We start from the raw sequence: 23,294 nt of genomic DNA on the forward strand, positions 1-23,294 counted from the left end.
GAAAACAAGTTTATATGTTAAACCATTTGTAATTGAATTCCATGTAATATCAAGTCTTGAAATTATGCCTACAAATTTAAGAACAAGAGGAGAAGATTTGCATTTACCTCCTCAAGCTAGTTGAGGGTTGTTTAATACAAGGATATGATGAACAAGTGAGTTAAAGCTCCAAGCTTTTGATCCTCCAACACCACCCCTAAGTTAGCTAGACTTTGTAACCTCAACACTCTTGTTAATCTAGCTTGAAAACCACTTTTATGTACCCAAAAATTCTGGACAGCAGCTCTCAAGAAATGATGATGAATGAGCTTCTAACTTGAAGCCTCAAGTGTGTAATACCCCAAGCTTTTAACCCCAACACCTTTGCTTTTGGTTAGGATTTGAATAACACTTGAATTTGGCTAGCAAAGATCAAAATTTGAACCTTCTTTGACCCCTCAAAGCCCACGGCTTTTAGCAACAGCAACAACCCTTTTGTACAGTTTTTTTTGATACTTTTATGTGTATGTGCAAGTCCCTCTCTTGAATGAAAACAACCCTTGCATGTTATAGAAGAATGGCCCTTGTAATTGACCAAGAAAAAGAATCAAAGCATGTGTACTTCAACTCCAAGGCCACTATCTTCTTGTTTATAAAAAATTAGTTTTATAAAAGTATTAATTTTTATAAAACCATTTTTATAAACTTCCATATATAAATATGTACATTTTATATATAAAACCAATTTATAAAATAAAATGTAATATAACATTATTAATTATTTACCTATAAATAATTAAATCCATATTATATAAATTATTCCATAATTTATATAAATACACATCAAGTTATATTTAAGAAAACCATTTTTCTTAAAGTTCAAGTGTCATGTATTTAATCAACGATCCATTCGCTAAGATCAAATACGAATAAGGTGTCGGTAAGCTTGTTATTGGGTATGACCCGACTTGGATCATAACACATCAGCCACATTAATTTAATATGTCTCTCGGGCATACGAAATACCTTCAATCTCCCACTTGCACGAGAAACATAAGAAATTAATGCAAGTGATGGATACAGCCTAACACACCGTCCATCACCCCTAATATGTTATGACTTTGTGCCATTCAATAACATCATCCCTTTCGAGTTCCCATCTCGAATATGATTAGGTGAATCTTTCATTATTTCCTTTCGTCCTAGATGTCATGTTAAATCCAAGAGATACAGAGTGATCACTCTCTTATAGATTTAACTTTTCAGGCCTTAGACATCTGACTCTCAACGAATAAGAGGGACAAATTCCATCTTGACTACATACGTCCTAGATATACACTTTGTAATATACCTGAGTTCTTCCTTATGTACTACCATGTTTCAGAATAGCGAAGGAAAGAATCAAGGCACAGTATTTGGTGAATATCCGAACCCAATATGTATCTCAGGTCAGAGGATACAATGATATTCGCCTTTACTCAAGATTACATGTGATCAACCACAAAGGCTCTATACAGTAATTCTTGAGAGCGGGTCTTCCAATATTTGTTTCCCACAAATATCTATGAACCTTGGTTGCAACCTTGCCCCACATTCATCCTGAATGTATACCAATCCAAGTTCATAATAGTCTAAACCTCACACTTGTTCCCACAAATGTGATCGACTACGGAATTTAGAATAATAGTTTATTCATGGATGAAATATGCTAAATTGGAACATGACTCATAATTAAATTAATACCATAATTATATCAATGAGTTTGAACTAATTCGTTCCGCTACAATACATAAAGTAGATCAATTCCAATCACTAGAATATCGAAGCCCTAACGCACAAACATGTCCCTCATGTTTTGGCCCATGTAAAAGCTTCGTGAGTGGATCCGCAACATTATGATCTGTGTGAACTTTGTGAATACATATCTTTCCCTTTTCAACCTCATCCCTGATGTAGTTGAATCTCCGCTCAATGTGACGAGTCTTTTGATGAGCACGAGGTTCCTTGATTTGAGCAATCGCACCCTCGTTGTCACAAAAGATCTCAAGAGGGTCCTGAATGGAAGGGACCACTCCTAAGTCGTCGATGAATTTCTTCATCCATGCAGCTTCCTGAGCTGCCAGTGAGGCGGCAATGTACTCCGACTCTGTAGTGGATAACGCAACAACCTCCTGTTTCGAACTCTTCCAAGAGACCGCACCACCATTTAACATGAAGACATAACCGGATTGTGATCGAGAGTCATCTCGATCAGTTTGGAAACTCGCGTCCACGTAACCTTTTACGGCGAGTTCCTCCTCACCAGACCCATATATTAGAAACATATCCTTAGTTCTCCTAAGGTATTTCAATATACTTTTAACAGCAATCCAATGACTGTTTCCTGGGTTATTCTGGTATCTACTTGTCAAGCTTAGAGCGCATGACACATCCGGTCTAGTACATATCATCGCATACATGATAGACCCAATAGCAGATGCGTATGGGACTTTCTTCATTCTCTCTTGTTCATCTTTCGTGGTAGGACACTGAGATGAATTGAGAACGGTTCCTCTTTGAATAGGTACCAAACCTTTCTTGGAGTTTTCCATCTTGAACCTTTTCAAGATTTTATCAATGTATGTACTTTGACTTAAACCTATCAATCTCTTGGATCTATTCCTATAGATCCCTATCCCCAATATGTATTGTGCGTCTCCAAGATCCTTAATGGAGAAGCAACTCTTTAGCCAAGTTTTGACTCCTTGCATTGTGGTAATATCATTCCCAAATAATAATATATCATCCACATATAGCACAAGGAACATTATTGAGCTCCCACTAGCCTTCTTGTACACACAAGCTTCATCACCATTTTTAATGAAGCCAAATTTCTTTGCCTCTTCATTAAAGCGATGATTCCACATTCTAGATGCTTGTTTCAATCCGTAGATTGATTTCTTCAACTTGCATACCTTTTTAGGATTTTTCGGATCAACAAAACCTTCGGGCTGTACCATATAGACATCTTCCTCAAGATATCCATTTAGGAAAGCGGTTTTGACATCCATTTGCCATATTTCATAGTCATAGTGAGCATCAATGGCAAATAATATCCTAATAGACTTTAGCATTGCCACTGGCGAGAAAGTTTCATCATAATCAACCCCTTGAGTTTGAGTGAAACCTTTTGCTACAAGTCTAGCTTTGTATGTATCCAAGTTTCCATGTATGTCGGTTTTCTTCTTGAAAAGCCATTTGCAATCAACTAGCTTGGAGCTAGGAGGTTGCACAACAAGTTCCCAAACTTGGTTTTCATACATGGATTGCATCTCGGCGTTCATGGCTTCCTGCCATTTATCTTTATCAATTCTTGATAAAGCATCTTTGTAGTTTGTCGGTTCATCCAAATCAACCGTATAGCAACCTTCCACGAGAAACCCATATCTCTCGGGAGGATTACTAATCCTACTAGATCTTCGAACGTCTTGTGTACCTTGATCATCCACTTGATCATTTTCAACATCCTCATGTTGAGTACTAGTGCCAACCAATTGTGTATCATCGGCTTGATCTTGTACCTCTACAAGATCTATCTTCCTTTCACCATCACCTTCCATAAGGAACTTGGTTTCAAGGAATTCCGCTTTCCGAGCAACAAATACGGTTTGCTCGGATGGATCATAGAAGTAATATCCCATGTCATCTTTGGGATATCCTATGAAGATACACTTTGTGGATCGAGCATGTAGCTTATTTGCTACATAACGCTTAGGATAAGCTTCACATCCCCATACTTTCAAGTATGAAAGAGAAGGAGGTTTTCCAAACCACATCTCATGAGGAGTTCGTTCCACCTTCTTGGTTGGGGCCATATTTAAAATACGAGCCGCGGAGCTTAGACAATAACCCCAAAATGATAGAGGCAACGAGCTTCTTGCCATCATAGATCGAACCATATCCATTAGGGTTCGGTTCCTCCTTTCGGAAACTCCATTAAGTTGGGGTGTTCCGGGTGGAGTAAGTTGTGAGATAATCCCACAACTCCTAAGATGATCTTGGAAGGCATCGCTTAGGTATTCACCTCCTCTATCGGTACGTAGTACCTTAATTGTCTTATTGAGTTGATTTTGTACTTCGTTTTGATATTCTTTGAATGCTTCAAACGTTTCGTCCTTGTGTCTTAATAAGTAGACATATCCGAAACGACTAAAGTCATCAATGAAAGTAACAAAGTATCTTTCACCTTTCCTAGTCATGGGTTTAAAGGGTCCACATACATCCGAATGTATTAATCCCAATAAATCTTTAGCCCTTTCATAGGTCCCTTTGAAAGGTGCTTTAGTCATCTTGCCTTGTAAACAAGATTCACATACTTCAAACGAATCCATTTCATTTGATTTCAAAAGTCCATTCTTTTGAAGTGTATGTATTCGGTTCTTGTTTATGTGACCAAGGTGACAATGCCATAAGTAGGAATCACTCAAATCCCTTTTGAGTTTCTTGGTGCTTGTATGGTACATTGAGCTACTAGATGATGTGTCATCATGAACCAATTCATAAATTCCATTTGAAGGCGAAGCCTTGAAATAGAATACATTATCTTTAGAAACATGAATATCATCATCAATAAAATTAACAACGTAACCACATTGTTTTAAGCGAGAAATAGAAATAATGTTTCTACACAAATTCGGAGCATACAAAACATTTTCTAAAATAAGTTCCAATCCGCTTGGAAGCTTCAAAATAAAATCTCCTTGAGCTTTAACATGCACCTTTGCACCATTGCCCATATAGAGACTTGATGTTCCCGCCTTATGATCACTTCTTTTGAACCCCTGCAAAGAATTGCAAATATGAGTTCCACATCCAGTGTCTAATACCCATGTATTAGAAGAAGTAATACTTAGCTCTATATATACCATATATATATTACCTGAGGTTTGCCCTGCATCCCTCTTGTCCTTCAACTCCTTAAGGTAGACCGGACAGTTTCGTTTCCAATGACCCATTTCACCGCAACCGAAACATGGGTCTTCCTTGGGGTTTGCCTTCTCGGCTACCTTTTGCTTCTTAGCCTTGTTCTTGGTTGGGGTAACCATCTTCCCCTTCCTTTTGCCTTGATGGGCGGGTCCTTTCCTCTTAGCCACCTTTGGCTTAGAGGTGTTACCTTTGGATCCACCTTGATCGATTGCTAACACGGGTAAAGCCCTTTTACCCATGCTAGTTTCCGCCGTTCTAAGCATACCGTGAAGCTCACCTATGCTCTTATCCATCCCATTCATATTGTAATTAATTACAAATTGATCAAACCTTTTTGATAGGGAGTTAAGGATAAGATCGGTGGCTAACTCATTAGATATGTTTAGGTTAAGACGGTTAGCACGATCGATAAGGCTTTTCATCTTAAGTACATAAGATGAAACCGATTGGGTATCGTCCATACGACAAGCATGTAGCGCCCGAACCGTTTCGAAGCGTTCGACACGCGCTTGTTGGAGGAACATCTCCTTCAATTGCGTTATCATGTCGTATGCACTATGATGCTCGAAATCCTTTTGGAGTTCGGGTATCATAGTCCCAAGCATTAAGCATGAGACTTGAAGGGAGTCGTGGCAATACTTATCGTAAGAGGCCATTGCCTCCACATCATTCTCATCCGGTTGATCGGGAATGGGGTCTTCAAGCACATACATTTTATCCTCTTGTTTGAGGACAATCCGAAGATTGCGGAACCAATCCATAAAGTTAGTATGGTTGAGTTTGTCTTTCTCTAAGAGAGACCTTAATGATAGGTGGTTTAAGTTAAGTGGTGCGTTTGGAATGTTGTTGTTGTTATTGGCGGCCATCTACAAAATTAACAAAGTTCGTTTAAGTATCGATTTTAATTTAACATTCAATACCCTTTAAATCAAATTGAATTATTAAATTCTAGAATCCAACGGTAAACCAAATTTCGGTTAGGTGACCTTTATCCCGCAATTTGATTTAGCTAGGTAGTCAATAAATGACAATTGCAATCCATTTGCAACTTCTAGAGTATGGGATCATGCAATCCTTTTGCATGGCATATTTATCCCATCAACGCCTATTTGTTTCTCATGCTTCGGTGACCCTAAGTTCATGATTTCCAAATCAAGTCGTCCTACTTGTATAGACTTGTAAATTTAACATACAAGTGGTTAGGTGACCTTTATCCCACAAGCATGCAAAATTTACCTTAATCATATTAGTTTGCTCATAACGGTTAGGTGACCTTTATCCCATCATGAGTTACCTAATACTTTTAAGTGTCACACAATAGGATGGCGTTAAACTTGTTTACCTTGTTAGTAAAAGGGATTTAAGTTTTCATTAATTCTAGTTTGAGAAAACTTTTATGCCATACACCAACATGCATTTAGTGTATGGTTCATTTGAAATCCATTTTCATGTCATGTAATAAAGCCGATTTTATTACTTTGATATAAACCATTTTATATGTGTTTTAATAACCATTTATTAAATCCATTTGGTGTTGTTAATAACCATTTATTAGTGTCCTTTTGCCATTTCAATTTAACCATTTTAAATTGTCGCTTTGCATGTGTTCAATAACGTCTAATTTAACCAATTAAATTTTAGTTTTGTTTGTTGTTAACTTGTGTGATTAACTTGTAGCATACAAACATACAATCCACAATCATACAAGAAATTAAAACAACCACGCATGCAAAACAAAAAATGTTCACAATCTAGCCATTTTGGTAGGCATTTGTTTAGCCGAAAACAAATGCCACCGGTTAAGGGGTTGTAACACAAAGTAGGAGGTTTTAACCTCCCACTTAAACTTGCATCCAAATGCATCTTCATGTGTTCTTCAAGTCTTCATCATCTTCATCATTTTACAAAATATATCCTAATACATTTTGTCTAGAAAATGAGAATACAACCTAATCTATTTTACATACCAAATATAAAATAAATTACATGACCAAAATAATATTATTACAAACCAATATAACAACCACATGAATGAATTAATATTACATACCAAATGAAAGATTAATTCAACCAAACATACATGCAACCATACACAAGGTCAAGGCTAAGATTGTGAACAACATGCAACCAAAATTTGACCAAAATGGAAGACCCAAAACCCACTTTGGAACCCTTCCAAATTCGGCCAAAATTATAAACCCTCCCAAACCCGAAATATTTTGTATTCCATATTCATGCATGTGCATGGAATGCAAATATAGTGGGTTTAAAGACTATATAAGAAGCATAATCCATAGACCTCGGCTCTAGATACCATTGATGGAATTCAATATAATAACAAGTTTCTCAATGTTAACTTAATCATGAAACCAATTCATTTAGAGTTGTAACAAGCGGAAGCATAATTATTAAGAAAACAAGTTTATATGTTAAACCATTTGTAATTGAATTCCATGTAATATCAAGTCTTGAAATTATGCCTACAAATTTAAGAACAAGAGGAGAAGATTTGCATTTACCTCCTCAAGCTAGTTGAGGGTTGTTTAATACAAGGATATGATGAACAAGTGAGTTAAAGCTCCAAGCTTTTGATCCTCCAACACCACCCCTAAGTTAGCTAGACTTTGTAACCTCAACACTCTTGTTAATCTAGCTTGAAAACCACTTTTATGTACCCAAAAATTCTGGACAGCAGCTCTCAAGAAATGATGATGAATGAGCTTCTAACTTGAAGCCTCAAGTGTGTAATACCCCAAGCTTTTAACCCCAACACCTTTGCTTTTGGTTAGGATTTGAATAACACTTGAATTTGGCTAGCAAAGATCAAAATTTGAACCTTCTTTGACCCCTCAAAGCCCACGGCTTTTAGCAACAGCAACAACCCTTTTGTACAGTTTTTTTTTATACTTTTATGTGTATGTGCAAGTCCCTCTCTTGAATGAAAACAACCCTTGCATGTTATAGAAGAATGGCCCTTGTAATTGACCAAGAAAAAGAATCAAAGCATGTGTACTTCAACTCCAAGGCCACTATCTTCTTGTTTATAAAAAATTAGTTTTATAAAAGTATTAATTTTTATAAAACCATTTTTATAAACTTCCATATATAAATATGTACATTTTATATATAAAACCAATTTATAAAATAAAATGTAATATAACATTATTAATTATTTACCTATAAATAATTAAATCCATATTATATAAATTATTCCATAATTTATATAAATACACATCAAGTTATATTTAAGAAAACCATTTTTCTTAAAGTTCAAGTGTCATGTATTTAATCAACGATCCATTCGCTAAGATCAAATACGAATAAGGTGTCGGTAAGCTTGTTATTGGGTATGACCCGACTTGGATCATAACACATCAGCCACATTAATTTAATATGTCTCTCGGGCATACGAAATACCTTCACTTATAAGTCCAACAAAAGGCCAAACACCAATCATCGTGGCAAGGGAACACGTCCCTCCAAGAAGGTGAACATTGCAAAGGTGAAATGCTACAATTGTGGCAACAAAGGGCATTTTGCTCGTAATTGTCCTGAGCCTAAAAAGCTATATTCTTACGATGCTTATGTTAGCAAACTTTGTGTTGCTAGTTCTGTTTTCTTAACTGAATCTCAACCTTTGTGGATTGTAGACCCAGGAGCAACAGACCATGTAGCTAAGGACAAAGACACCTTTGTAGAATTTCGGCGAGTTTCTCATGGAGCTATGTGGATTTATGTAGGAAACAACTCAAGAATTCCAGTTGAAGGGATCGGGTCATGCAAGTTAGTCATGCGTGAAGGACGAACCCTAATCCTACATGATGTTTTATATGCTCCTCAAATTCGTCAAAATTTGATTTCTTTTTTGGTTTTGTTAAGACTTGGTTTTCATTGGTACTTTCATGATAATGTTGTTAAGTTGTCTTTGGGAACAAACTCTTATGGTTTTGGTTATGTTCTTAATGGTTTTATAGTAATGGATGTTGATTATCTTAATAATAAATCATGTTTTTTCTTAGTTGCATCTTCTAATAAGTTTAATAATGATGTAAACAATTGGCATGCTAGACTTGGTCATATCGGCCAACAAAGAATGAATAGATTAGCTAGAGATGGTTTACTGGCTAATATTGATAAAGTGGAATTGTCCACTTGTGTGCATTGTCTGGCAGGAAAAACTGCGAGAAAACCATTTGGAAAAGGAACTCGTGCCGATTATCCATTGCAATTGATACATTCGGATATATGTGGTCCTATGAACATCCGAGCAAGGCATGGAGCGTATTATTTCATCACATTCATTGATGATTATTCTCGATTCGGTTACGTCTACTTGATCTCTCACAAATTCGAAACGTTGGATTGTTTTCAAAGTTATATGAATTTTATTGAGAATCAATTAGAACGTAAGATTAAAGCATTAAGAACCGATCGAGGACGCAAATACCTATCTGATTCGTTCAAAGCTCTATGTGATGCTAAAGGTATTCAACGTCAATTAACTACTCCTAGGACTCCGCAACAAAATGGTGTTGCAGAAAGACGGAATAGAACGCTTCTTGAAATGGTTAGGTCAATGATGGCACAAACAAATTTACCTATCACTTTTTGGGGTGATGCTTTGTTAACTGCCACATTTGTACTTAATCGTGTGCCTTCAAAATCAGTAACTTCCACACCATATGAGTTATGGACAGGTCGCAAACCTGACTTGAATATATTAAGACCTTGGGGTTGTGCAGTGTATACTTTGGATTCCTCACACAAATATGGAAAATTAGGTCCAAGAGGAAAGAAATATGTTTTCATAAGATACTCTGAACAATCAAAAGGTTATGTGTTTTTGGGTGAACACGAAAGTTGGAGCATAACTGAATTTGAATCTCGAGATGTTACATTCTTGGAAAACGAGTTTCCAAAACAAGGGGATCTTGATAAAGATTGGTCTTTATTTGAGACTACAGAATTACCTCATTCGAGTGGGAGAGATTTGAGGAGTGAAGATGAAGAATTTATTTCTTTGGATATAACTCCTCAACCTATTGCGAATGAAGATAATTCTGATCCGAGTGGGAGCAATATATCAAACCAAGAGCATGTTTCCGAAGAATCTCAACTCGTTGCTACCGAGCATAATTCTGATCCAAGTGGGAGCAATTTGGTAAACCAAGAATCTGTTTCAATGGATAACCAACCACGACGAAGTAGTCGTCAAAGTAAACCTCCACTTCGGTATGAGATCGAAGATGGTTATACTTTTATGGTTCAACTAGAAGAGGATGAACCAAGAAATATAAATGAAGCTCTCACTTGTCCTGCAAAGGATGAATGGTTCAAAGCAATGGAAGAAGAGATGGAGTCTATGAGATCCTTGATCTTCCAAAAGGAAGAAAAGCCATAGGGAGTAAGTGGATTCTCAAAATAAAGCGTAAAGGTGATGGTAGTATTGAAAGATACAAAGCTCGACTTGTGGCAAAAGGCTACAATCAACAGGAAGGGATTGACTATGAGGAAACGTTTTCACCAGTTGTAAGACTCACATTAATTCGTTTGATTCTAGCAATAGTGACAAGTATGAACCTTGAATTACATCAAATGGATGTAAAGACTGCTTTTCTCAATGGAAATTTAGATGAAGAAATCTATATGGAACAGCCGACGAGTTTCATTAAAGAAGGCCACGAACATAAGGTTTGTAGATTGCTTAAATCAATATATGGCCTTAAGCAGTCATCAAGACAATGGTATATACATTTTCACAATGTGATCACGTCACATGGCTTCAGTGCGATCAATGAAGATAATTGTGTTTATACCAAAAGGTCTAAAGGAAAACTAGTCATATTGTCATCATATGTTGATGATATATTGATTGCTGGAAATGACAAGGAGTATGTTTTCGAGGTTAAAAGATGGTTATCATCTAACTTTGAAATGAAGGATATGGGTGAAGCTGAATATATCCTTGGAGTTAAGATTTCAAGGGATCGCTCAAGGAAATTGTTGGCTCTTTCTCAAGAGACTTATATCAACAAAATTCTTGAACGTTTTAACATGCATAAATGTAACCCCATAGACACTCCTATGGCGATTGGTGAAACGTTGAGCATTAGAGAGTGTCCGCAAACTCCACAAGAGAAATAGAAAATGAAAAATGTTCCTTATGCTAGTGCGGTTGCAAGTCTCATGTATGTTATGATGTGTACCAGACCGGATATCTGCTTTGCTGTTGGCATGGTAAGCCGATATCAATCCAATCCAGGTTTAACCCACTGGAAAGCCGTAAAAAGGATACTTAGGTATCTTAAGGGTACTAGTCATTACTCTTTATGCTACGAAGAAAATGATCTGCAAATGAGAGGCTATACTGGTGCTGATTGGAGTAGAGATATGGATGAAAGTAAATCCACCTCTGGCTTTGTTTTTCTGTTAAACAAAGGTGCTATATATTGGAGTAGCAAGAAACAATCATGTATAGCTTTGTCTACAATGGAAGCTGAATTTGTGGCATTTTCAGCTACTGTACAAGAAGCTGTGTGGCTTAATCGATTTTTGAGTAGTTTGGGGGTTGTTAGCAATACCATTGATAGAGCATTGATATACTTTGATAATGAGACTGCCATTGCATATTCAAAAGACCCCAAGTTTCATTGTAAAACAAAGCACATTGACAAAAAGTACAATTATGCGAAGGACAAGGTTGCAAGAAAGGAAGTAAGTATGGAATACATATCTACGCATGATATGGTAGCAGATCCTTTGACAAAACCTATACCTAGAGATGCATTTGTTAAGCATGTTAGGTCTCAAGGATTGCGTAGATTATGATGAATGTACTATTTTAATAAATATACTTACAAATTTTTGCTTATATCCAATGCAATAAGTTTTCTTTTAAATCCTTGTTTTATTGTTCGCTCTTTGTGTTGCGAATCGAGAAAAGCATGTCGGACAGATACAAGATTAGCCCACTCACATGGGTAATCAATTCCATTTCATGTGACAAATGGAAAAGTGGTGTATATTAAGCACATTGTTTTAGTGACAATTGAGAGCTCAAGATTGAGATAATTAGACGCCACATTCGTAAGTGTATAAATATTATGTGAATATTCAGAATTCACCCTATCTGTCATGAGTATCCAGATGTGAGTTCTTAAGAGTTTTATGAGTAGATAAGTGAACTCAAGTTTTTGAACATTGAGTATGTTTGAACTATCATCTGTGCAACATTAATTTAAAGACATACTTCCATTGTGAAGGAGAAATGTTGCAGCATGTGATTCATACCACATGTGATCAAGACGACCAAAAAGGGAAATAGAAGAAACGATCTCTACTTCTATGTTATGTGAGTCCCTTGAGGTATTAGTAACCTCAATTTAATGTCCTTATGACTTTTTCTTGTCTCTTGAAGCTTAGTTTAATGTTTGTTATCTTAAGGCGTTGTTTAAGGGTTATGAGTGATTCAACCTGGATGGACGTTCTTAGAAAAGCAAGTTGAGCTAAGGCCAATGGATTCTAAGAGAAGGGAAGATCATGCGAAGTTCACATTAACTTGTATTCACCGGTCGACCAATTATCTTTTGTCTTAGTGACAAGTCTTAGTGATAAATGATAATTGTGAATACAAAAGGGTTTTATGAGTAAAACTGAGATCATGCGAGTTACTAATATGATTAATGATCTAGGACATTGCATACTAAATCTACTCTTTCCAAGTTTATTGAGATGCTATATATTCCTAACAGATATATAGCAATTGAGCTCTCAAAGTATGCCGGTCGCACAGCCTAGTTCCCAGTATGACTGGTTTGCATATTACACAATAGTTTCTCGAAATATATACTGAGTATATATATCAAATTCGTTTGTGTGCGAGTGGGAGATGTTGGATATTATTTGTGGTACACCCACAAACTCATTATGTTTGACCCACCATTTACTTGGTAGTACACTAATGGTAATAAGTACCATTTAGTACACTTACAAAGGTAATAAGTACAATGTACTTTTGGTAGTACATGGTAATAAGTACTCTCTTGTATCTATAAGAGAGTTAATCTCTTCACATGAGACACATAAAAAAACACAAGAAACACACAACAAATTATTGAGAAAATCATACACTAGTAAGTAGTAAAATTGTGAGTATAGTTGTTCAAGTGGAACATCGCAAACCGCAGAAGGAACTTAGGCCGTGAAACTAGAAAGCCTTCCTATTGGTGATCGCTTTCCCGACTGGTGATATAAACAACGATCTTTCGCTTCCGCTACTATTTTTCGGGTATGTCTCGAATTCTATAAATCTATCAGAAAAACAGCATTCGACATTCATAAATATTTTACTAGAGTAGTGAGCTTTAAGGTTGTAGAAGTCCCCGACTAGTCGGGATTTTGAAGTAGTCTAACTAGTCTCCGACTTGGCCCATTTGTCCGGTCAAAGTTTTCAAAAGTCGGATTTAGTCGGTTAAAATCGAATATAATAAGTCGTTGTCAGATTATTCGGTCAAGGTCGGTCAAAATCAGTCAACGGCCAACTAGTCCCAACTAGTTTCGCACTTGGACGATTAGGCTTACAAGGTCCAGACCGATTAGACACCAACTAGTGATGTCTCATGAGCGATATTTAGTTAACAATTTGATCAATGTCCCTCTAAAGTGGGCTTTTTAGAGCACTCCTGACTATTTTGAATATAACTAGATGTTTTGGCCAAAAATTGGATGATGAGGATAAATCTTGACCATCAAAGAGAACCATTTTGTTTTACATATTAACTGCAAATAATACAGCACTCCTTTAATCCTTTTTATGACCAAATGCAGCTACATTGATGTGTAATTTGCACAAGTACCAAAAACAGAACATTAATACAACATAAAAAGGTTATTCCTAACCCTAGCTATGTATTCCTAACCCAATTGTGTTTTTATTCCTAATCCTAGCTATGTATTTCTATATATGAACTATTATCGATCATACGAAATTAAATAAATTCATATAAAGGATACACTTGAGTTAATAGTGTATAAATCATGCTTTTTGTAGAAAAAAAATAATGATAAAATTGTTTATAAATCCAACAAATATAAATCGTGACTACCAATAACAAGAAAATGCATAAAAATATAAGTATATTCATTCCACGAGTAAAGTAACGCAAACCCTAAACGAAAGTATTAACTCACATAGCACTGAAGAAAACTATTGGAATCAAGGGCTTGAATTTTGCCCAAAATGGAAGGTTATGTGTGTTGGCTATGTTGTTCCCGAAAGTGAAGATGGCACGAGTGATGAATAAATTCAATTCAATTCAATTCAGTGAGTAAAATTCATTGCAACTTCGAGACCCTATCCGTTCTGCACAAGCACCCAATAAGTCAAAATAAAATAATAAATAGTGAAGTTTCTAGGGCTTCACAAAAACACACCAAACTTTTAGTTATTTTTAGTTCAACCCCACCCTCCATAATAGTTAAGGGCAATGATATGTACACAACCAATTTTTACAAATACACAACCAAACATGCTTTACAGTATTGTATAGTACAATACTGTAAAGTATGTTTAGTTGTGTATTTGTAAAAATTGGATGTGTACATATCACTCTCCAATAGTTAACTTTCTAGCAATTACAAATTTATCACAAATTTTTCACATTTTATAATTTCACCATTAAAATCACATAATTTTCACTCTTTCATAATTATTCATTATTATAATTCAATCACATAATTTTTCACTTTATTATTGTTTATTTTTTTTCTTATTACTCCCTCCGTCCCTATATAATTGTCCACTATTCCATTTTGGGATGTCCCAAATTAATTGTCCACTTCCATAAATGGAAAGGAAATAAGATATTTCATTGGTGGATCTGGAGAGAGAAGATATTTCATTGGTGGAGAAATGAAGTTAGTGGGATTTTCTTAAACTGTGTATTTTTTGTCTGGTGACAATAAATATGGGACGGAGGGAGTATAAATTAACTACGTAACTCATTTTTTAATAACTGTTTTATTGTTGTTATATATATATATATATATATATATGAATAGTGAAGTTCCTGAGCTTCACAAAAGCACACCAAACTTTTTGTTTTTTTAATGCAACCGATAGTTAACTTTCTAGCTTTTATAAATTTACCACAAGCTTTTCACATTTTACAATTTCACTATTAAACTTCTCATCCATTATAAATCGACCATATAATTTTCATTCCTCTATAACTATTCTTTATTATTATTATTATTATTATTATTATTATTATTATTATTATTACTATTTTACTATTATTATTATTATTATTATTATAATAAGGGGAAACGATTTCTCTTTATTCAATGATAGGGGAAAGATTGTTTACATCTCACATTCTCATACGCCACACATGTAGGTTTAGGTTTTGTTGTTGTTGTATAGTTGTACTAATCGAATATCGATACACGTTGTTTAGCACTAAAATGAACATAAAACACAAACTGATTACATAACCCAAAGACCAAATGCTTCTATTAAAGCCCATAAGATGGATTATGTTATCTACCCACAAAGAAACGCTAGACTTGAGTTATACACTAAACTTGGAACACTAATCAAGATGATTTTAAACTACCAAGCTCTTCATAACTTGTATCGTGACATTTGCGTCTGCGATATGAGAATAAGTGTCTTAGTAAATAAGTCCAGCTCCATTCACATGTGATTCTAACCGCCATGTCATCATGACTATCTTCTTCATTTTCCTCATTGTTTAGCTGCTTTAAATTATCTTGTGTACCACTAGAGTGATTATTCACTTCCTTCTGTATGTGTTTCTTCAGTTCTCGTTTCCTTGGTGACCTGTAAAAAATCCCAGAGTTATTCACATCATATGTTTTGAAGTTGAATTTTTGTGGATTGACCTTAAAGTGAAATGTACATCTTCATCTTAAAATGAAGCAATGTCTGACATGAAAGTAATGCAAAAAAAATGATAAAAATAAAAGAACTTACGCCTTTGATTCTTTGAGGTCAAAGTCATGCTTATCTGATCGTTCCTTTACAAGATTGTAATTAATGGATGTATGCCGGACAAACTGAAGCTGTATTCAACATATGATGCGAATAAGTAGGTGAAAAAATGGGCGGTTCACATGAGCAGGGTATTAGGTCAAAGGCACATGTCTGTTTGGGTAATGAGTTAAACTGTGGCCATATTCTCGTCCATTTTTATAAAAGTTCATACAAACAAGATATAAAAAATAACGACAACAAATATATACAGATATAACGATAACAATGATCCACTTGAGTATCTAAAGAGGGAACTTTAAACCTCATGAGTCACGACATCAAAACTTATTACCGGCTACTTCTAAGTTACCTGTATAATCCATTGATAACCCTGATATATATCATAATAATTATAGATACAAGATTTAGATGAAAAAAGTTTTTGGTTTCTTTAGGACACAAATGTTTAATACACATCCACATACACACACACACACACACACACACAAATGTAGATAGAAACGAAAACATGTTGGACCAACAATTCGATATGAGATGCTAACCTGATCACCATCTTTAATCCCATTAAGACTGACTGTATCTTGCTCGTTAAGAAGCTTCTGACCATCGAAACATAAGCAGAATTGTGCCCATACATGTGACCTTCGTATATGATCAAAACAATTTTGTGCATTTTAAGAGCTATGCTTTGTCACATATAAATTTGGAGTTAAAATATGCAATATAAAAAGATGATAATACTAATTTGGGCACAGAGGCATACCAAGAAACCTTGCCGATTCCATGTTTAGGAAAATGACTAAAAGCATCCTCTACAGCTTGTTTCAACTGTGACACTGTAGGATCCTTCACAACACTAATATCTGTACCACACCATTTGTTTTTATTTTTATATATATATATAATACAAATATAAATATAAATAAATGAAAAGCAATTATTTAAAAGAAAAAAGAAATTAATTACCAAAGGAAGATCCATCTAACTTCAAGTATGGTAAGTTTAATAGGTCCTAAGGAAGCTTTCCATATGACAAGCTTTTTCTAGAAAATGTTTCGATAAGTAACAACGGAGAAAAAGAACGTAGAGGCGAAGACGATGGAGTAGACGGGCGTGATCCACTTATCTCGAATGAAAACTTTTGATTAGTATCAAATTCATCGTGTTTCGACAAATTCATCATGATCTGCAGAGTCACAAGTGCCTTGTGAAAGAATTTGTATCAGTTATGATGAAGGATGGAAGAATATTTGATCAGAAGATGCATGGTAGTTTGTTGATGATGAAACTGTTGTATCCTTAAATTATTAAATAATATAGAAAATCAAAAAATAAAAAGAAAAGATAGGAGAATAATACTTTGCTTTGAGTGGAAAAATGATGGTGCTTGCTTTGTTGTTGTATTGAGAAACTGCTATGAATGGATTATATTTGATTGATTAATTGTGGAAATATATATTAAGACCCAAAAATGTCCTTCTTAGCTTTATAGTCAACATTCAATTTAGAAGGTTAGGAACAGTTAGGTTGGACATATATTTGCTTTAAATTTAAATAAGATAAGATAAGATAAGATGGTTGGTGTTTTTGGTTTAGACTAAACCAACTACTGTATAATTTTGGAATTTAAGTACCCCACGTTGATATGGTTTACTATCTAATTGTTTCGTTTAAATTCGAACAATGAAGTAACTTATGTTAATGTAAATAGATATGACTAAAATGAAATGCCAAACAAGCGTATCAAGTGATCCTGTTAGTGTCTTAAATATCGCATTGGGTAGGGTCGCAAATGCGTATTGTGCCCTTAATTCTTCTATATAGGAAACAACATAGTTTTGTTTTCATAGTTTGACCCGCACATTAAAAGTCACTGATTAGCTGCCAATAGACAACTTAAATTTTAAGAGTCGAAGATCGACAAGATCTGGGTTTCTTCGGGTCTACTATGACCCTTTATACCACAGTTAACCCAAAAAAAAAAAAAAAAAAGTTAGTTCAGTTTTTGAGCATCTAGCCAATAGCCATTAAAGCACATTTCCAATACAAATTGTACACACTTATCTTTTAACAATTTCATTACAACTACAGTACGAGTATATATACATATATAGATACAGATTAAACAAATTTACCTTAGAAGCAGAAGAGGATGCATATAAAGTGGACTGCAGAATTCGCCTTCCATAAAACTCGCAAAAACTTATATATGTGCAATCATGTGAATGAGAGAAAAAGAGACTTGAAGACGGGGAGGGGAGGGGAGGAAGGTGCGTAGTTTAGCAGAGTTGTATATGCAGTTGCTAGAGTACGCTACAGGTTTCTGTTTTCAACGTATATCCGCTGCTGACTCATTGCTAAAAAAGAAAATTTTACTTTACACTCTTGTATTTTAAAAATAGTGCATATCAAGTCCTTTTAAATTCAACAGTACCCGTAGAATCATTAAAAAAAGACTTATTACAACATGTTCTAATAACAGTGTGTTTCAGTAGTAGTCCTATGAAATCTATTCAATCAGTTACTTGGGCAAGAAAATGTTCCACACTATCATATTTCCAAAATAGATGTATCACACAACCGGACTACAGATTTAGATAACAAACACACACAACACCACATAATCCACACACCATAAACAATAGCCGAATTTCACATTAGTAACACAACAGCAGACTAATATGTATAAAAAAAATGAAGAATTGTAACATTAGAAAACTGAAAAAAAAATCAAAGAACGATAATAGTACATACCGTTTCACTTAAACAGCAACAGATGAAGAACCTAACGATGACTAAATATAACCCAATGAACACAATAAACATAAAAGCACCAACAAAAAATAAAATTCTACCAGAATAAAACTTAATTAAAATTCCCATAACATATGTAGATATTCCTTTCCATCATAAATAATTAAACTAAAACCAAACACTTAAAATTAACATACAAATTTAGAAACTGTTTACATGCACATGGCAAAAGGTTATAACCTTTTGTTTAACAGCTTATGAGTTTATATATGAAAATGCTCCAATTAAAATACCCTAAATAGTTAGATGTCATCGGCTAACTTCTTGCTCCAAGGCCTTTCGCCTTTCCTCACGTGAAAACAATGATGTTTCAGTGATGTCATAGGGAAACTTGAACCACATTCGATGACGGTACCTAAAAGTTTAGCTAACACCAACTTGGTTCCATCCAAGCATTACTTTTGGCTCCAAACAAACCCCCAAAACCCTTTACGACAGCTTTCCCATCAAATGTGTGATACGTGCGTGTTTTGAGTGAGTACCACACTAGGTTCGGGAAAACGATCTTATTCTCCATTTCATGCGTTTTGGCATCGACACAAACAGATGTGGGACCACCAATATAAATTGTGTGCCTCCCTATAGTGTCTGTTTTCTTCCATCGATCTTCAGCATGATTTCGCCTGAATACCTCGACTTCTCCAAACTCACCGACAATGACTACTAAAACATATTCATCACAATTCATCATGTAATATTGCGTCGTAGAGCTGCACCTACTTTCCGGTGCTTTTGCTAAAACAACTGCTTCAATTGGGCGATATGAAGGATCTGAAGACATGCATACATAACATTCTCCCTCGTTATACACTCCATAAAGATCTCCGCCAACAAATGCTGAAGAAAATATGGTATAGTCAAAATGAGCATCGCGGTCTTCGATCAGACGCCAAGATGGTTCCCCACTTACAAAGCAGATCAAAGTATGCCTATCATTTATAATTGCAAATCCAGCAACTATCCAATCAGATGAAGTAGGTGGTGCTGAGAAACATAAGCTTTTTACATCACCATTATTAAATACTGGAAGCTTGCGTACATCATTTGTGAAAGGGTTAAAAAACACTGTGCATTCAAATTCTCTGCTCTCACACAACAACCAACCATACCTCGAACTATATATTGTGTCGTCCACCAACGATACCTTTGAATTCTTCATAAAATACTTATTACCCGACAACGGATCTATAAATGTGAGAATCCCTTCATCTACAACCATTAGCCATGGTGAATTTAATGAATAATTATGCCATCTTTTTCTTCTTAACGATGACTCGTTTCTCCAACCTATTAGAGGTGCAGCAATATGACAGAGTTTGCATGTAGCACGAAAGTTCAGGTACTCCACACCAACACAATATTCCATTATCATCTCCAAAACTCCAAATGGAATATTGTACAGGCTTGATTCGTTACGCTCAACCTCGTCAACCGTTACCGCTCTCTCATCCATTTCTTTGCATTCATGATCCTTTTCTAGCCTATATGAAAAAAAAAAGTATATATTATTTTCATATGAATACAAGTATACAATATACAATATTAATATAAAACATAGATATAAATTAACTTAACTGATATCATTACCTTTCTTCCAACATGAACACATCGGTTGTTGAGACCACTCGAGAAGGCATAGAAGATGCGATGACGGTTTTATCTTTGAGATGGTACAAGTATAATATTCCATCCATTTCGTCACGAATGTGTATATAACCCCCTAACTCGGAGTCAACTACAGGATTATAAAATATAGACCATTCACGACCAAGATCTACATAAAAGATACCATCATTCCACTCATTCATTTCTTCCCACATAATTTGCGTAATCCGTAAATCTTGGAGGTCATCATCACCCATTTGTTCCATTCTAACACCGGTCAAGTCCCATTTCTTGAGGCACTCTAATTCTTCACACTTTATACTAGCAATGTCTAACTTAAACAAAGACACGTCACCACATTTCTTAGTTTCCTCATCAACACCAACGCTAATGCAGAACAATTTCGTATCATATCCTTTCAAAAAATTAGTCCAGGCCCAACAACCTATAGAATCGCAAGAAGACGAAGGGCAATTCCCAAACATGAGTAGTTGAATCGTATTTCGATAGTCCTTCTCTACAATCTCAATTTCTATGACTACAGGAGAGATAGAACTATCGCAGTTTAAAGCATATAGTTTACCATTACAACAAGTTACGCTAACTAGTAATTCACCATCATATGTTAATGCCTTGAGCTGTTTAGCGTATGACACTTCTTTCCAACTCATATACCTTCTTCTTTTAGAATTCATCCGGGAAATGAAAAGTGTAGATTTATCACATCTTGTTACCAGGAGAATTGAATTGGGATCATCAGGAGGAGCCGTCAAACAACATTCATCTAAAGATACACCACATGCAGTATACAAAACCAAATCGGGAAGATCTATAATCTTCAAACTCGAAGGGTTCCAAAGACACCACTGAGTATTACCTGGATGGTCGGATAGTATAAACCAGCCATGGAAACAACCTCGGATACGTTTTCCAATCAACTCAGGGATTTGACATTGATATTTAATCAATGGGTCGTGTAGTGTAGAGTAAAATTCAGTATCGATGGCCGCCTTTCTATGTATAAAGTTCTGAACAATAAACCATGGATATTTAGAAGATAAAAGAGGAAATTCTTCACATGTTGAAACAGAGGAAACCACCTTCTGATCATGCTCCATCTAACAGATTGATAATAACAATCAGTGGGTTAAAACTACATTCCTTATTCAGATGAACATCTATCAAATTTCACCTATAACACATAACTCACCACCCAAAACGACTGGATTTTTTTTTTAAAAATCTAAAGAACAATTGATCAATAATTCAATATCAAGCTACTATGGCTCAAACTTCATCACTACCAGAACTCAATTTACAAACTCAAAAACGCTTAATTTTTTTTTTTTTTAGAACAGCAGAATATATTATAAAAGAGACCCTCTAGCAAGAAACTAGAAGAGCCAAACAAAGAGTACATATTACAATGGGATTACAACGGCTTTATAAGCCACAAATTCCAACCGACATTAAATTTACCTCTATTACAATTACAATACCAATTAAAAGACGAACCACAATAACAAGATACTGCAGACAAGAATCGAACACTGGACCATGTGCTTATACCCACTTAACCACTTCAACAGATTTAATTTTTTTCAAAAACGCTTGATTTAATGAAAATTTTAGTAAATCCCTCTGAATAACTGCAATAAAAAGACTTGATTTTGACCAACAACAACAAAAATTGTGAATAAATAAAACAAATACTCGTTTGTATTAAAAAAAAAAAAATACAATAAAAAGACCTTATTTGATCCAATAATGACCTACTGTTTGATTCTACTTTACATACATATACAGTAACGAAACACACACAAGCCACATAGACAGATAAGTAATATGTGTACGACATTAATGCTTAACAAGATGTCAATGGTTCGAGATCGAAAAGATTAAGGAACTAACTGACCTCACAAATGTTGTCAACTCCAGGTGTCGCCGCCGCCGCTGCCGCCGCTGTTGTTACTGATTTCATATCTTGATTCTTAACCCGATTTATGGGTATTAGTTGGTTTACCAGGATTGAACACCTAGTGGATGTTATTCTTAGTTAATTTTTTGAGTATAAGCATGGTAATATATAGCGTGGTTTATTTTTGAGTATGGGCAGAAAATTTTAGGTTTTCTTAATTTAGGCTCTGCACTGGATTTGGAGAGAGATGAACTTTTTTAGTGTTCATGGTTTTTGATCCGAAAGAAAAGAAAAGGAGTGGATTGATGATTTTATCTTTATTTTCTTTCCATCTTTTCCTTTCAAATTGGAATTATCTCACTTTCCTTTTTTTCCACTCGCTTTCTTTTCAATTCATTTCTTTTAATGAAAACTTAGAAACATACTCTTAGCTTTTTGATGATGATTAATTATTAATTAATTAATTAATAATAATAATAATATAATTAATGAGATAAAATGAAAAAGGAAAAGTAATAAAATGATAAACTACTCCCGACACATGACTATGGTGGGCTCCGGCTCCACGCACAACACCTTCGAAATACTTTGTGGTGCGCGCTTTAGTTTTCGAATGTCTCTTTCAGCGTCACGAGTTTACACGCCTTTTTTCATTTCTGTGTTCGCCCTTTGAATCTTCGGTAGAGGCCTTTAGTCGTTTGATTAAAGTATTGGTCGCGAGAGAGCATGTTACAGATTATGGAAGGGTAGTCGAAGAACAATGTCAAAAAGGATGATCTGCTAATCCAGGTGGTGAAAAATTCCATTAAGTTCTTACAAATTGTTAGGTCTGAAAATACCCAAGAATGAGATGTAAGCTTGTGATGTAGTTAGGCATGTTAGTAAGATTAGGTATGGAGTACAAATGTTTAATCCCACTCTTTAGTCACCTGAGTCTTCCTTAAGATAACACGTAGCTACACCTTATTTTCTGTAATTTATTTTTATTTAATTATG

The 23,294-nt window shown here is 35.1% G+C and overlaps 1 protein-coding gene and 1 long non-coding RNA gene across 2 annotated transcripts; one reads left to right on the forward strand and one right to left on the reverse strand.

Moving 5' to 3' along the window:
• The first annotated feature begins 11,091 nt into the window (after window positions 1-11,091).
• LOC139859193 (secreted RxLR effector protein 161-like) lies at window positions 11,092-11,772 on the forward strand. Its single transcript, XM_071847988.1, has one exon. The coding sequence runs from the start codon at window positions 11,092-11,094 to the stop codon at window positions 11,770-11,772; it is 681 nt and encodes a 226-aa protein (XP_071704089.1).
• Window positions 11,773-16,500: 4,728 nt separating this feature from the next.
• LOC139857834 (uncharacterized) lies at window positions 16,501-16,953 on the reverse strand. The gene is made up of 3 exons (XR_011762713.1): window positions 16,928-16,953; window positions 16,725-16,824; window positions 16,501-16,603 (listed from the first exon to the last, which is right to left on the reverse strand). It is a non-coding gene; the product is annotated as an uncharacterized lncRNA (long non-coding RNA).
• Between the last annotated feature and the right edge of the window lie 6,341 nt (window positions 16,954-23,294).

The sequence above is a fragment of the Rutidosis leptorrhynchoides genome, chromosome 7, assembly GCF_046630445.1.
Source record: "Rutidosis leptorrhynchoides isolate AG116_Rl617_1_P2 chromosome 7, CSIRO_AGI_Rlap_v1, whole genome shotgun sequence".
Lineage (NCBI taxonomy): Eukaryota > Viridiplantae > Streptophyta > Magnoliopsida > Asterales > Asteraceae > Rutidosis > Rutidosis leptorrhynchoides.

Coding starts and splice junctions, on each gene's coding strand:
- LOC139859193 (XM_071847988.1), top strand. CDS start 11,092: ATGAAAAATGTTCCTTATGCTAGTGCGGTTGCAAGTCTCATGTATGTT.